The 16920-nt window shown below is 41.4% G+C and overlaps 1 protein-coding gene across 4 annotated transcripts in view; it reads left to right on the forward strand.

The window, feature by feature from the left end:
• LOC143370472 (uncharacterized) overlaps positions 1-16920 on the forward strand; it is a 51201-nt gene that overhangs the window by 31509 nt on the left and 2772 nt on the right. For 2 of the 4 annotated variants that reach the window (XM_076815632.1, XM_076815650.1), the window contains 3 exons: positions 9658-9720; positions 10992-11129; positions 14938-15163. In XM_076815632.1, coding sequence (XP_076671747.1) covers positions 9658-9720; positions 10992-11129; positions 14938-15163 — 427 coding nt within the window. Of the gene's footprint in view, positions 1-9657; positions 9721-10991; positions 11135-14937; positions 15164-16920 lie in introns of all 4 variants that reach the window. The other 2 variants (XM_076815640.1, XM_076815660.1) reach the window with 2 other exon arrangements.

Below are 16920 nucleotides of genomic sequence, written 5' to 3' on the forward strand. Positions count from 1 at the left end.
GTAGGTAGTTTCCCGCGGAGCTTCTGTCTCGTTGGCAGTGGCCGGTCCATTACGAGAACGCGATAGCTGTTCCACGAAAATTGCCAATAAACCCGCTCCACTAATTGCCAGAGAAATTTCGAATATAGTGTGCGATATTTATCTTCCCTTTATATGTCGCCGATACACCATGGCGCATATTTTCAAAGAGTTAACTCCATGCATACTAAATGAATTTGATTATCTCCGTGGTGTCTGCACTATTATACAGGCTGTTCCAATTTAATCTTTACACGTGATTATCTCCGGAACGAAAAGACGGCCTTGGGCATCATACATTGTTTCATCCTGCCCCTAAATGGCAGTTCTCTTTCTAACTCTAGAGAACTACTAGGCATAGGAGAAATTTTTTTTTAAAAGTGAGTTTTTTAAAGACGAATCCCATCCCCCCACTCAGTTTTTAGAAAATTTGTCCTAGTTTTTCGGAAAATGTGTTTTCGACGCCCAACTTTGGGGGCTCTTTTCAACTATCCAACATGGACGATTGCCTATAATAAGAAATACGTGTGAAATATTTTTCACTATTTAGCAAATCTGCAGAGTCTCGTCAAAATCAGCGTGTTCTCTTGTCACCCATCATTAGTATGCGAGCAGCCAACGCGTTTTCTAAAACCGATGAAAGAAGTCTCTGGAAGGGATTACGCGGATCACAGCGCGCTTTTTTTCTCCGGGCAGAGTATAATCCTCGCCTGCCGATGAAATTGGCGTTCGAACCGCGAAAGTTTCTTCGTTCCGCTCGACCTTTAAGTTCTCCCGCTGGAACTTGCCGCTATTTTTAAAACACGCTCTTTTATGGCTTACAAGTTTCGTAGAACGTTAGAAGTTTCGTAACGACCCGAATCGAGCTCGTGACACGTTCAACGCTGCTCAAAGATGTCACGATGCTTCCTTCTCCGCTGCGCGTTGCCTCGCAATTACCGCGCTGAGGCGCGGAAGAATTTTTTTAAGGACTCCACTGTAAAAGAAGGAACAAAGCGTAACCGTTGCGATCCCAGTCCCATTGTGTTTGGATTTAAAATCTCGTGGTTTCACACGTGCACGTGGATAATATTTCTCTTATCTGAGGGCGCGAGGGTCGTGTCACTGATTTCATTAAAATTTTTTTATAACTAGTGCAGAACATGTGTGATAATAATGGAAGATGTAAGTACTACTTAATTGTTTTTTCTTAGCAAATGCAGTTCTAAGCTTTGCCTTTATGGGTCGTCCTTAAATTACGTAAAGCTTTTGGGGTGGAGGGGGTCGCGAATTTCTTACGTTTTCTTACAGGGAGGGGGGAGGAGTCAGTCAGAGTCTTGCGTATATTTTTTTAACATAATTTTCATTATACAGTGGCGAACGAAAGAAAGTTTACAACCTGTAAAATCGCATATTCAATTAAAATTTTTTTAGAATTGATCCAAACGACATGAGTTTTTTTGTGAAGCTAGAACGATTAATTTGCTAAGTGACGTGTTTCGTCGTTTTGAAAAAAATGCAATTGGTCGGAATAGTAAAAAAAATAGTGAAGGTCGATTTTTAAACTATTTTTTTGTGAGCTTGTAATGAAAATTAAAAAAAAAACCGTTTGTAGATATAAGTAAGTTGTGTACATGCTGAAAATTTCATCAAAATCGGTTAACGTTGCTCTGAGCTACAAACTCTTAAAGATCGCAGAATAAGGTCGAAAATCACTGATTTCGGGAATTTCGTGATTTCCGACAACTTCAATACTTACTTCAAACTACAAACGGGTTTTTTGAATTTTCATTACAGACTTACAAAAAAAAGTTTTAAAAACGACATTTTAGTCCTTTTTTTTTTGCTATTCCAACGAATTGCATTTTTTTCAAATCGACGAAAAACGTCGCTTAACAAACTAATCCTTCTAGCTTCTAAAAAAAACTCATGTGATTTTGAAGGTTGTAAACTTTCTTTCGTCCACCACTGTATGTAGCTTAAAAATAACGTTGCATCGCACACAAGAAACCGAGTTAAATGAATGATATAAACCTTTAAAAGAATTTTAATAATTGAAAAAATGCAGTGTAAAAAATATTACGTAAGAAAGAGCGGGGAGGAGACTGGAATGTAAAGTCTTACGAATTCTTATACTGGCGAAGGGAGGAGGTAAGAAATCGCCAAAATTACCAACGTAATTTAAGGACGGCTCCTTACCACACCCTCGATACACACACGCGTATTAAACAGAAATGGGCAAAAAATTATTTGAAATAAAAATTTCGTACACAAATTTTATTTCAAACAATTTTTTGCCCATCTCTGGCATTAAGTCGATACGAAACCGTAAATACGTTGACGTCTCAATTTTATTGTAATTCGTGTAGTAATTCCAGTCTCATGTATTCATTTTTACTAGGTACCTATATATGTACTTTTTAATTAATTCCACGGTCATTTATTCTCAGCATATGAAGTGGACGAAACTTTGAAATAGCTTTGCTCCGAAAATTTTGATTGGAGAGCTCTATCCAGTTAATACGGTATTATGCATGATGTGCACCAGTTACATGCAAAATTCGAAGCAAATCGGTGAGCTCGACCTCGCGCATTTCCCTTATCAGAAGGGCATAGTCCACACGTGATATTTTACACACAGAAACAGAGATTTGTACGCTATTATCCTGCGAGAGCAGATCAGAATCGGTGAGAGGACACTTGGATCTTGTCCCTTGTTAGCGGTTTACCACGTTGCTGAAGCCGAAAGCTCGAGTGCTCGTTGCAACGCATCTCTCGAGAGCAGGTCCCGCCGCGTGCTTTCCCTCGATGATTATTGACGTTTTCGGCGAACCGTGCTATTGTGCGCTCTCACACCCGCGAGCTTCTAACATAATTCGAGGATCTGCTCGATCCGCGCTCCCGTATCGCGAGCTTCTGACAGCTCCAAGGAGCTAACTCTCGCGTTCGCATATTCACGACACGTCGGTGACCCGAGTCCTTGAAACGGAAGCCTGCGAAACACATTGGCCGACCTGGAGGGTCGCGACAGCTCCCCCAGGATTGCGCCGGGCTAAAAAGTAGATGTGCTTCGCAGCGGGATGCGAAACGGGAAGAGGTTTCAAAATATGTACCTACTTGCCGCGGCGTAATTAATGCGTCGAACTGGTTGGCTGATTTAATTAAATCGCCGCGAAGTGTTCATGCAGCAGAAGTGGGGCTTGGTGGATTTATTACGCCACATTCTAAAAATGTTTCGAAACGGTTAAATAACTTTGTAGCGTTCACTTTTAATGTGTATCGGTGTACCGAGCAGTGATGACGTCTCCGATGCGCATGCCCAAGCATAAGACGAAACAGTGGCGCGCCTTTCACTCCACAGTGTGAGTTCTACCTCTCCTTAATTGAACAATTCTTGTAGAAAACACTGTAAATATTGCTGCGAGCACCGGGTATAGGCCCGTGCATAGCCTGCTGGTGCTCGTAGCTGAAGATAGAAGAAGGTGGCTCCCTTGAAGAGGACGATCGGGAGGCGCAACAAGAAGACGGTGTTCTAGCATACGCCATCGCGGCCGGACGTTGTTACGCTATGCGCCAGGTTGGGGCTAACTCTTAACTTCTCGTTAGGTCCACCCGTTAAACCTTTCCCGATAGATCCTAGCGCTAGATCTTCTCTCCGACCCTTCGCAATAGATCTCAGCGCTAGATCTCCCAAGAGGATCTTCCCGCCAAATCTTCACGCCTGATTTTCCCGCCAAAAAACAGGGAAGCGTCGTGCCCTCAAGGGGTATAAAATCCCTGGAGCCCCACCGACGCCAGAGTTTTTCTCGAATATTTTTTTCTCTTCATTTTTTCCTGATTGCGAGCGAATTGAGGTTGAAATCGACTTGGAAAAAATTACAGGATGTGTAGAACATGTTTCATTTCGGCGCAAACCTCTCATATGGTCCGTAAAAATTCGAGATTTTCATAAAAAAATTAAGAAGTCACCGGATTTTGATAGCGCATCATTATTGTTTGTGTGCTACCAAAATCCGGTGACTTCTTAATTTTTTTATGAAAGTCTCGAATTTTTACAGACCATATCAGAGGTTTGCGCCGAAATGACACATGTTCTACACATCCTGTGATTTTTTCCAAGTCGATTTCAACCTCAATTCGCTCGCAATCAGGAAAAAATGAAGAGAAAAAAATATTCGAGAAAAACGCGTTTAAAGTTTCTGGGCAAAGGCGACGCTATAGGTTGCCGCTTGACGTTTTTAGCTGCCAAATCTGCAATTTTGCGAATTTTACTATAAACCAAGCGGCATTTTATTGAGAAAAGATAGTACTTTCGGAAAATGCAATAAAAAATCGATTTTTCGACTGCCTAGTCCCCTTAAGCACGGTTTTCATCTTGTAACAAAAGTCTATGTCAATAAACTCTAAACGTTACTCAGAAAGCACAAGTGCCTTCTCTACCTCGTAACAACTTGTCAGGCTTAGCCTGTAACTTTCTGTATCTATAGCCTGTGTCCTATGTATCAAATATAGTTGTGTCGTGCGTGCGTTCGTCTAATTATTCTACTCCTTTGCGTCGGGGTGGCCTGCGATGAAAACGCCCCGGCGCAACAATATCCAATTTTTTGTTTTTACAATTTGTACATTTACAGTGTTTTCTGCAAGGATTTTTCAATTAAGGAGAAGTAGAATTCACACAGCGGGGTGAAGGTACGCGGTATGTACCAATAGTAATGTCGTAATATAGAAATTAGTTTTTGAGTCGATATTAAAAGCTGCGAATCGTATTAAAAACAATCTTGATTTCGAATTTCCTTGTTGGACGTTATATAGTTTTCACGTGGCAAGTGTTAAATTCGCCCGTGCAGCGTTTCTGAAATTCTATCGTTACCGAAGACAATCGCAACTGCTATTGTATTTTGGAGAATATCATCAGGAAGTCGATATTAACGGCATTCATTGCGGTCAATGTCGTAATTAGGTTGCCAAGCGTGTCTGCGCTTGTTATTCTATAGCGGAATCCTTAATTGGGATTCCTATAGCCACCTGTGAGCAGCGCGAATCAAGCCTTCGGTAAATTGTGTTAGGTATGTCACTTCGCTTACGCCAAGGCACGTGAACGCATCATCGGCGTATTCATATCGAATCAATGCACGGCCAAGTCGAATATCGATCGGGCTTAAGCGTTCCCAAGAAGCTCAGGCGAATCCCGCTGGTGAAGTGGCCAATTCGGTGGGAAACGGAAGGGCGTCTCGGCTACGCTGGCATCGAGGATATTTCAGTTCTGCAGTGACACGCTTTTTACGATGTTTTTATGGAAAACCTCCAGTATTACTATATCGGCCGATGTTTACATGACGTCTTCTTTACGGGTCAGCCTAAGTGGAACAGAGCTGTATAAAAAAGTATTCTAATAAGCATACGACGGATGAAATGTAAATGGGTCCGTGGAAAAGCGTGGAGCCTACAGAAAGAAAAAGCGTCTTAAGGGGGTGTTCCACTGTAAACGGTCGGGAAGTCAAGCTATTTTTAAAGAGTTTTATCTCAGTAAATACAACATATAACGAAATAAATCTTTTTGGTTTTTATTAAGCTACTCTTATATTATACAAAAAAAAATTAGAAAGAATATTTTTCATTTGTTTTACTTGTTTTTTACGAAGCGTTAATATGGCGCCGAAACAAAAACGGTGTGTTCGTGGTGCAGGTGATTTCCCGGCTTAGGCTTATCCGAAACAAACAATTCGTAAAGATTCTTAACCTGTATGAGTGTAGCTATTGCCCACAGTTCAATTAACACTTTTTGTTGAGAAATAACAAAAATGGCTTGAAAGAAAATGTTCTCCAAAATGGTGTTTTCTCGGGTGTTCCCCGAGAAAAATCTCGGTTATTTCTCAACAAAAATTGTTAATTGAGCTACGAGCGATAGCGACACTCATACAGATTAAGAATCTTTTCGAATTTTGTGTTTCAGATAAGCCTGAGCCGGGAAATCACCTGCACCACGAACATACCGTTTTTGTTTAGCAGGGCCGGCGGAACCCATTATTGAAGTAACGCGCCGCATAAGGACGCCAGGCGAAGGGGGCGCTAAAAACTATATCGCAGACTTAATAATAAAGGAATCCAACTCCCATATAAACAAAATGTAAATATAATTCTTTTTTATTGTACCTCATAAAGGCAAAACATATTAAATAGAAAACAGGTGCAAAAATTTAGGGGCGCCAAAAATTTTCTTGCATAAGGGCGCCAACCATCCTCGCGCCGGCCCTGTTGTTTAGGTGCCATATTGACGCTTTGTAAAAAGCAAGTAAAACAATTTAAATGTATTCTTTTTATTATTTTTGGTATAATATAAGAGTAGCTTAAGCTACCTAACCCAAACCTAACAGACAGGCGCACAAAATCTAACATCTGCGAGTAGTCGTCGCCGACGTCAGTACTGTATTATTAATTAATAAATACCAAAAAGATTTATTACATTATATGTTGTATTTACTAAGAAAAAAATCTTTAAATATTGCTTGATTTTTCGACCGTTCACAGTGGAATACCCCCTTAAAGCAAAAATTGAATTCCTACGAATCATATCATTATACAGCATTTATTTTGTCTATTTATTTCGCACTTAAAAGTACATATACTTTAAGTTTGATACTGAATTACACTGCATGTTCAAACAAATATCCTTCACTATCGACTTGCATTACTATAGGATGTATTATCATCGAAGGATTATATCATATCCACCACCCTTAATCTCTAAAATAATTCTGGATACAGCATTGCAAGTGTTTTAGTGTACTAACTCTAGTAGCTTCCCTGATCTACTATATTGAGTTTACTTTAAACGTACAGCCTGCACCTACTATTTGCTTTTTCCATCTCGTAAAGCGATGTCATTTAACTGAAATGCGATACGGCTGCACAATGTCCTAACGAGGGCAATGAAGCGCTCCGTTTGCAGCGTACACTGCCGTAGACAAAAAGCCGTAAACACGTATACGATGCTGCAGCATATAAGGAAACGTACGTGACGCGAGTCGCATGCGAAGCACTTTCGTGCAGAGAAAGGGCGGATGCAAAATTTCGCTCTCCGTCCTAAAATAACAACGCGCCCGGCAGCAGCGCACCACGGCACGTGCAATCTTCATTAACGCCTTTACTGCTAGCGCGCCGAGCTTTTTCCGCGGGCGCGACAGAAACGAGGGGAACGAAGTTTCCCCTGCGAACATCAAACGACCATCCCTTGCAAAGCTGAAAAATTGCAACTTCCACTTCGCTTTTCCCATAAATGATCTCCATCGATACTTCTCCCTTTGATAGCGTGACAAAAATTATTATATGCATACACGCGTCGCATCGTGCCGCTCGGGTAACGGGGAATCGCTGCGATCACATTGGAAATAACAAGGGCGACTTCCCTGCGCGCGATAGGATGCTGCAATGGACGGTTCCTCTTCCTTTGCCGCGCTTCGAAAGCGCGTTTCGGCGCTTGCATTTTCTCCATCGATACGATAACCAGCTGCGAGGAAACTTGGGGGAAACTCTGGAGAATTGGCGGGAATATTTGCCACCCCCTCGGCGCGATGGCAGTCTCGTGAAATCTCCGATGAATGGTTTCGTGGAACGTTTTGAATTGCTCGCTACACCAATTGTTTCGGTAAAATTTCAGAGTGAATTGAGTGGTTGTAGAACACAGTGCCAAAAATCAAATTTTTTCAGGAGACAGAAAAAACTACCCTGACTTTAAATTATTTAAGAAATTTGATTTGTTTCGATCGCTAAATATGCTTTAAATTTTCTATTTTTTTTACATTGATACAGTCCAAATTCAGGAGAAAAAAATTGTATTCGTAGAAAACCCTGTGTGTGTCACCTCTTAGTTGTAGAGAAAACTGAATGCCGCATTCATTAAAATTTGCAAGCACTGTAAGTGCCAATCCTGTCTACCTATCCCTTAATTGGCTCTTACGTATATTCTTTTCTACAGAAGTGGCGTTGGACGCACCCGCGGTGCCATTTTTTAGCACTGTTGGTGACTTATTTACAAAGGGAAATGGCATTAAAAATCTACGCTATAATATTAAAATTGTCGAGCAGAACATTTTCCAATTAATTTTTTTTTTATTTTTGGCACTTACAGTGTTTTCAAGACGGACTCTTCAATTTATTTCTTCGTCAACGTCGCATTTTAAATCAGCTGAAAGGGACTTTATTATTGAAAGAAGAAAAGGGAATCATATTTTATAACCACACGTATGGCGCTGTAAAATGTGAAATTTATATGTAATGTTTACAAGCAGAGAGTGAGAAGAACGGTGTGCAAGCGGCTCGAAGGGCTTCGGCGTTAAGTGCGCACTTCCCTGCGGAAAATTTAAGTAACATTTCGCAACAGATCAGCATCGAAAGTGTACACTCCGCCCGGCTGGTCGTAAACATCAAGCTTCATTGCCTCCCTGTAATCGATTCCCTGCAATGTAACGATTCTTCGATCCCACGCCTCGTTCTCCTTATCGCAGCACGTTTTCTGAACTAACGATTTCCATGAACGAGACAGAAAGCTGGGGGGGAAAAATAGAGCGACAAGGCTGCGAAGGAAAAGAGTACGAACCTTTCGATTCAATTACATTCGTCAGCTTTCCCACGAGCGGTTCGCAAAAATTGCTACAATCCTCCCCTTTGCGCGAGAATTCAGAACCCTCGTTAAAAGATCACAGAATTCCATCAAACTTTCAATTTTTCAATTTCCCGCGCTTAACAACGTCTGCCTTTGTGCTCTCCCGCGTATTCTTAGCAATACTCGGTCCAATTATCGAAACGGAAAACACACCGGGTCTCTATCGATCGTTGTGGAAATATGGAAAGAGGAAGTACGAGCTTTCCTTTTTTCCATCGCGAGCGTTCCGAAACGCGTACAGCCACGATCTCTTTCCACGCGACTAATTGCTCGAAGCAAATTAAATGGACAGGTTCCGTCGAATCGACGGTGCGTCAACGCTGTTCAACCCTCGTGTGCTCCCTTCGGCTTGAAGCTTCGCTTTTGCGAGCTACGTGTCCTGCCGACGATGTTTATCAATAGCACACTCAGGATTTAATCTTGAGGGGACCCGAGTTGAAGGGATGAAAAATATTTTTAATGCAAATTCAACAAAATTCAGCTGGTGGTTGTATAAAATTTACTTAAAGAATAAAATCCAGATTTCTTTATTTTTACAAAGCTCTTGAATTACTTCGGACGTGGCTATATTAATCTTCCTTTTCCTTCTTTGGGGGGTGCTACGCCCCCTTGGCTCCACACCCCCTGTGTGTGCCACTGATGTTTTTTTATTAATAAACCGATCATAACCCACGCGTGGGCAAAAGCTTCCCTTGTAAACATTTTGTCTCGAAAACACCTGTCTTTCGAATTTTCCTCGTTTCATTTTTAATGAGCATTTAAACAAAGTTTCTTCTGATTTCTTGCAAGTAGTCAGGGGTGAAACTACTTTGTTTATTATGTACCTTTATTATACGCTCTGTTTTCTCTGGTTCTCTTTCTCCTTTGTATTGGCATGTTGTGTAATTCAAAGGTTTATTAGTCGTTAAATAAATTAATAAATTAACGAACGTCGCTGTGCTTGGATATTTAACCCTTTCGATCGAGTGTGGTTTAATTTTGTCACGATTCTGTTTCAGTCGACTTTCGACCCGACGAAAGTGATGCTATATACGCTAAACTTCTTCCTCCTCTGCCTGAACGTGAGTATATTCGAATCGATACGAAAGCTCTGAATTCTGAATGCTCGAACTGCATCCGCTTCGCTGTTTTTCGTTCGCCTTTTTACGGTTAGTCACCTGGATGTCTGCTGATATTCTTGCAACTTATTTTTGTTCACGACTTTGTTGAAGGCGCAGATGTTGACACGTTCGCTGCGGTATGGGGTATACACTAGCTTTTCGAAAGAAAGTGATCATTATCTCCTTCAGTGCTTATGTTCTTGCGGGGGCGAATGAGCGAGGGGGATACTCACAATAAATTCAGGTGTCCGCCTCCGATTGCTTTGAGTTTCGGACACGTTTTAGGCGACCAAAAAATAACAAATATGTGTTTTTTATTTTGGACCATTTGCAAATTTAGGGGTGAAACTAGACCTCAAAGTTCATAAGAAGATGTACAAAAGTCCGTATTGTTAGTTTAAAGAATATTGTTATAATATTCTATAATTAATAAGATTTTATAATTTCGTTGCTACACCACAAAATCTTATATAAAACGGCAGTGGTGCATTCAGAGAGGGGAAACTTTCATTCTAATAGTTATTATTAGAATTAAAGTTTTTTTTAAGTTTTTTTTTAAACTTTAATTCTAATAGTTATTATTAGAATTAAAGTTTCCCTTTTTTACAAAGCCCCTTCTTTTTGGGCCAAGGCCCCTTGGCCCCCTGTCTGAATGCCCCACTGCCGTTCCATATCAGATTTTGTGGTGCAGCAACGAAATTATAAAATCTGCTCTAAATTCTAAGTAATACCTACCAGCTACCTTATAGTTTTTCTGAATCTTTATTAACGATTCTTGCACGGTTATAACAGTGAGGGAGCAAAATTACTAATTTTTTAATACAATTTAGTAAAATTGAATCCCGCAGCGAACGTGTTAACACCTTGCGTGGCTTCGGCGAGTTTTCACGCCGAGGGATTTCCACCTGTTATACCTATGACTTTGGCATTCGTTTTTCGTTCACATTTTCTGGACAGCATCGAGATTATTCCTCGATTGTTCCCGAACGTTTTTCCGGGGCGAGTTAAACGAGACATTCTCGGCAGAAGCGATCTAACGACTCACTTGTTTTTTCCCTTTTTTTCGTTCTTCTTTTATACATGCTTCTTCGTTATGCTGTCGTTTCGTTCTCGTAAATCTGACACGAGTTTTATTTTCGATCACGAGCCGTGCAGATAGAGAGAATGTGTTGCGTTATCAGATGGCGAGGCGCCGATTGTGGGCTATATATTCTACGTATCCTTTACTTCAGATATATTCCCTGTTGTGCGTGATCTCCCAGTATCAAGAATACATGGCTGGTCGCGGCACTGCCGCGGATGACTACGAATACAGGGTCAGTATTCTGACAGTCTCTCAACGGAAACAGGAACGGGCTAAGGGACGAAAAGTTAAGTGTACTAATTGTATTCTTCAACTCTTGATGTGTATAATATAGGCAGCTGGGCGCCACGTAGGTCTACGCACTAGGGACACCCTAACAGTTTAACATTGATGACTTATTAATTAACTTAATTTGTACTTTTCTTGCCACTGCAAGAAGTTTAGCAATCCTTCGTTTTACATCGAGGAAAGAAAGAAAAGAATACTCCTGAGCAGAAATAGGACATGCTCGAGACAATATGAAAGCAATGGGATTGAAAGAATCCACAGAGTGACATATTTTCCCATCAATTTTTTCTAAATAGTCCCCTGGAGTCTCGACGAATCGCCTAAGAGATTGATATAAGTTTTCCAAAGACTAGGAAACTCTTTTAATTTCAGTTTCGGAGAATAGAGGTAGTTGACAAGGGGATGGGGAGAATGTGAATGGGGGTTGAGGATGGTAGACCCCTTTCCTAGTCGCAGCTCTAAAATTTCCCAACATTTTCAACTTCAGTGCATCATTCTTAATTTCTCGCAGGACAGTCTACGTGTTCACCTATTATCGACTTCATTGCTTTCTTGCGAAATAAGTTGAACCACAGGGCCGTATTTATACAGTTGGAGGATCATTATGAGCCCTCAAAAGAATAAGTCTATTTTAATTAATCAAATTCGCAGCCCAGGCTCGTCCCTATAGGCAAAATTAAACAATTACCTAGGGCTCAGAGTTGCCAATGAGCGCAAAATGGTCCTTTCATTTTTTAAACCAAACTTTTAAATGAAATATCACAAGCTGTACCTACTATTAATGTTTTAGGCTATGAATAAAAATTCGGAGTAAGGCAATCAAGAAGCTCGAATAAATGTATTACGTATGAATGAGGCATTGAGAAGAAAAAATGACTAACCCACATTGGTAAAAAAACAATCTTTCCTATTTTATATGATTAGTACAATCTATTAGAATACATTACTGTTACTAACTCAATTTCTAAAAAAATGTGGCTTAGTCCGTTTTTGTTCTCAATGCCTCAAATAAAGGGCACAATTTCGCAAGTTCGTCTGGGACGCAAAAATGGCTCGAGCTGGACCTGCAAATTCATACACATCTTTAAACGTGGCCCCATAGGCAGTGAGACCCCCAGCCTGCGCCCAATGCCTCTTTTGTGGTAACGCGGCCCCGTTAAACCACATAAGACTCATGACACGCGTAACACTCGCTTCAGACAATGACGACGAACATTGTCCGCGGAAAGTTGCTCCCAGTATGTCCTAGTTAACGGTTACTATGATCCAAAGTGGCCAAGATCCTGCTCAATGGAGATTCGATTTCCCGCCGCGGTCGTCCCCAGAAACTCTGCTTTCCCACGGAAATCGGGGTCCTCGGCGAAGGTTGGGTCTCGAGGGTATCGATGTCGCCCAATCTTGTTATCCAAATGGAAGCATCCTTTCCAGTCCATCAGGCTGCGTCGTTTTCGCGAGTCTCTCAAACGAGCGTTACGCGACCCTGTGCTCGGCGTCACACAATACACGCCGGCGCTTCCTTCCCGTTCGTAATTTCGATATTAATCCCTGGCTGCCCGAGATGGAGCGTCAGGTACCAATCGTTTCTAGGGGAGCGACGCGAATACAGATGCCCCGTCAAATTACACTTTTCCCTCGGATTGACGTTGTAATTATACGAAGACGCGCCCTCCCGGATCCCTATCCCAGGAATTTAGGGACCGTTCTGACCCTTCTTATGAGATCAGCTGTGCCTACCACGGTATCCGCGCAATGATCGCTAAATTAAACGTTGCTGATTTACGCTTCGCGGAGGGAGCTGCATGTTTCGAGGTAAACTCGAGGTAAACTCGTGTTATCGCGATGATAACGCCCAGGGTAATTCGATATAGAAACTCGCGAGGGGTAGAAGCTGACCATCTCAATATATTTAGTTCAGCTGATGATACAGGAAGAATTGATCGGCATGAAGTACCTGACCAGTGGCGGATTTAACAGGGCGGCCGATGAGCAGTTGCCACCTGGGCCCCTGCCTAGAAAGGCCCCCACCCTTAAAAAAAAATTATGGTTTTATCCGAACTATATTTTTTTTTGTATTATTACACTGAACACGTTTTCAGTAAAGTACCGTTTTATTTTCCCGAAAAATGGGCCCCTGCTCAGAAGGCCCTCCTAGGGCCCAGTCTTCAAAAAAAAATTATGGTTTTATCCAAACTATATTTTTTTGTAATATTACACTGAACACGTTTTCAGTAAACTACCGTTTTATTTTCCCGAAAAATGGGCCCCTGCTCAGAAGGCCCTCCTAGGGCCCAGTCTTCAAAAACAAATTATGATTTTATCCAAGCACTATATTTTTTTTCTATACTTTTCTGTACACTTACCCCTTTTAGTAAACTACCTCCTCATTTTCCAGAAAAAATGGGCCCCTCAGAACGTTTTGCACCTGGGCCTTTTTCCTTAAATCCGCCACTGTGCCTAACTGATATTTCTGAGGTTATTTATTTCGAAATCGTCGAGAGTATATCGAGTATATAGAGTACAGTCATAACAAGTTCTTCTTTCCATAGTAGGCAAATTATTTCTCTTAAAAAAATATTCTCACTCCACATTACTGTTCATATTACTTTTCACAAACACCAAGTGTCTCAATTTAATTTACCAAATGCACGGTTTCACTTGTATCGAGATATCGCCTCGTTAGCTCTCCATATATCTACGTTCAATTCCAGCCACACGCGACGACTCGGAGCTGTAATAACTTATTAAAGACCGCGAACAATCACGCACCGGGTTCTTTCGATTTAAATTATTCATCAAATCGTGGTAACACGGTAGCCCCGTGTAATGACACGCGCATGGATTCAGGGGTCGAATTCGATCGTGCCCTCAGACTCTGATTAATATAGATTGTGCAGCTGATTAAGTTATACATGGATATCGATACATAGATCGAGCACGGGTTATTAGCTCCCTTTCGAAGGGCGCTCGGCGCCGCGACGTCCTTCGCAACCGAAGGTCCTGCAATAAACGTCAGCTGGGCTGACAGACGCGAGGATTAGTGATATCGCTGTTTCCACCTGTAATATTCAATGCAATTCGTGTAACATCCCAGCCCAGCACGCGCTTCAATCCAAGGAAACCTGAACGATATCGAATTTTATAAAATCAACGACATCTAAAAAAATATTACTCCCTTTCTTGAACCTTCCTCCCCAAACTCTGTGTCTTTCTACATTATACAGTGCGGGGAGATAAAGAAAAGTAAAGTTTTCATGATCGAGATTCGTGTTTCATGCTTGAACTGCGCGTTGTATATACCCATTACGAAGTCCGTGCAACGCAATCGGAAAGTTCTACTTTTTCCCGGGCACTTTGAAATTGACTCCATCTATTTTGAAGAAGAACTGTGTAGAAAAATATTCAAGGGAGCAGGATTATGTTTTCCTTACTGCGTGCACTTTAATTTCACGTGTCCGGCAGCTGAAGGACGTCGCAGCCCGCACTTTTGCGTGACCAGCGCAATGTATATTAATACGCAGGGTGGGAAATTTTAACTTGAGCGCAGATTTACTTCGAGAACTTCATTATCCATCTATACAACCACTTCAATTCCATATTTCCAATCTTCTTTTTAATTCCACGCACTGTAAATTCTACAGCACAACCCTTCCACCGATCTCGAAACTTGTCGAGGCTCCCCTCTCAAAGAGTCCAAAGCACAAAGTGTCCCAAACAAAAGCACGGTAGCTCGGCTACTGAGAAACCGTTGTGCCCCGCGATGCTTGAGATTCGATTATAAAATGGGTCTTATGAAGCGCCCTTTGAAGGTTCCAGCAGTGAGGTACGCGACCCAGCCGACAACCACGACCGCCACGTCCTGCTTGAGCTCCCGACGAGCAGCGACCACCACCGAGACCAGAGCGACCGCAACGCCGACCCAGAGTCCAACAGCGGGTCCGAACACACTTTTCTCGGAGAAAAGTCCTGCTCGAGCACCTCGGAAACACGTCCAATTCCCAGACACGGTGCCCGAGTGCCAGAAGAGGAAATGTGGTAAGGGAAGTCGGGTTTCTCCACGTAAACGCGAACAAACAGTGCTTAGCCCTCGCCTGATGGGTGCAGGGTTCATTTGGGTTCGTTATTAGTATTAGCTACTTCTTGAAAAAGATGAGAACTTAATTTAGAAGCTTGTGCCGAGGTGTGTTTGAATGCAATTAGGGAACAAAATGGACCCTAGCGGTGGTCAAACTATTCCATTTTCAAGGTTTAATTCGTCTAATGAAAAAAGTGCCATGTTTGATTGGTTTCCCTTAACTCGGCTGAAGGCGCTACTGGGTAAAATTAATTATAAAAAAACAGATGCGCTAGTTGCGAAAATATGAAGACTGTTTGAGTTTTTGTTGCAATTTTTTAAAGAACTTTAATAAAGATTTTAAGATATTTCATAATTTTTTATTGATTCTTAAAACACTGTACTTTAACATAAAAATTACAAAGTTAAAGAAAAAATATTCTGAAACCGTGGTTTTTTACGTTTCAATTTTGGGTATTTTCACCCAGTAGCGACAACCTGTGTTACAATATGGGGTGCGCCTCCCGCCGAGTTAATAATCCTGTTTCACGTGAATTTGATTGGAATTCGTTCGATGATTAACTCTTAACCGGTGACGTCGAGCCTGGACGACTCCTGCAGAATAGTTTCCCCTATATTTTCCTTCTTTTCATTCGAAATTATTTTACAATATGTCGTGTCATGAAGGCTACTTATAGTGATTCAAATATGTAATAAAATCACTAACAACTGCAGTATATATTAAAAATAAACTTAGGCTTGAAAATGTCAAATTATTAAAGAGAAGTCTGTGAGACTTCGCGTCACCGTTTATGTCAGGAAGTGGAACGTTACCGGTGAAGGGTTATAAGAATTCTGTAGGCGATAATGTCTAAGGGTCCACGAAAGGTTTGTTCTTTGAGGGACGTTTGTTTATTTAAGAAAAAATGGTTGAGGTGAAAAGCATCCAAAGTTTAACAGACAGGTAGCTGTACATGCTTTAATTGAAGGTGCCGGGTGGCCAGCCGCTCTTAAAGGGCCTCTGTGCAACTCCACATGCAAATCAAGTTTTCAGTAACGCTCGCAGCCTTACCTTCGTAACACAAGAGCGCGAAGAGCAAGCCTTTGATCCTAAAATCACATTTACCCCTCTTGTAAACTGCGTTTAACATTCGCTTCCATGCTTTCTCTCCACTGTCTTACGTTGCCACCTGTTCCATCCTATTCCTCTTATTCTACATCTTAATCCTGTTATCCTCATCTCCAGCCCACTTCGCTCGAGCAAGCTTTTCTTCACTCATAAACACAACTCTACCGAAGAAACTTTCAACCCTTAGTATCGTGATTTTTTTTATCTCACCCACAAAGATTCTTATCATAAAATTCTTATTATAAAAAAATCCGGTGACTTCTTAATTTTTTTTATGAAAATCTCGAATTTTTACGGACCATATGAGAGGTTTGCGCCGAAATGACACATGTTCTACACGTCCTGTAATTTTTTCCAAGTCGATTTCAACCTCAATTCGCTCGCAATCAGGAAAAAATTAAGAGAAAAAAATATTCGAGAAAAACGCGTTTAAAGTTTCTGGGCAAAGGCGACGCTGTAGGTTGACGTTTTTAGCTGTCAAATCTACAATTTTGCGAATTTTACTATAAACCAAGCGGCATTGTATTCAGAAAAGAGTAGTACTTTCGGAAAATGCAATAAAAAATCGATTTTTCGACTGCCTAGTCCCCTTAAGTGGGGAGTCGAGCT

This window comes from Andrena cerasifolii, chromosome 1, assembly GCF_050908995.1.
Source record: "Andrena cerasifolii isolate SP2316 chromosome 1, iyAndCera1_principal, whole genome shotgun sequence".
Classification (NCBI taxonomy): domain Eukaryota; kingdom Metazoa; phylum Arthropoda; class Insecta; order Hymenoptera; family Andrenidae; genus Andrena; species Andrena cerasifolii.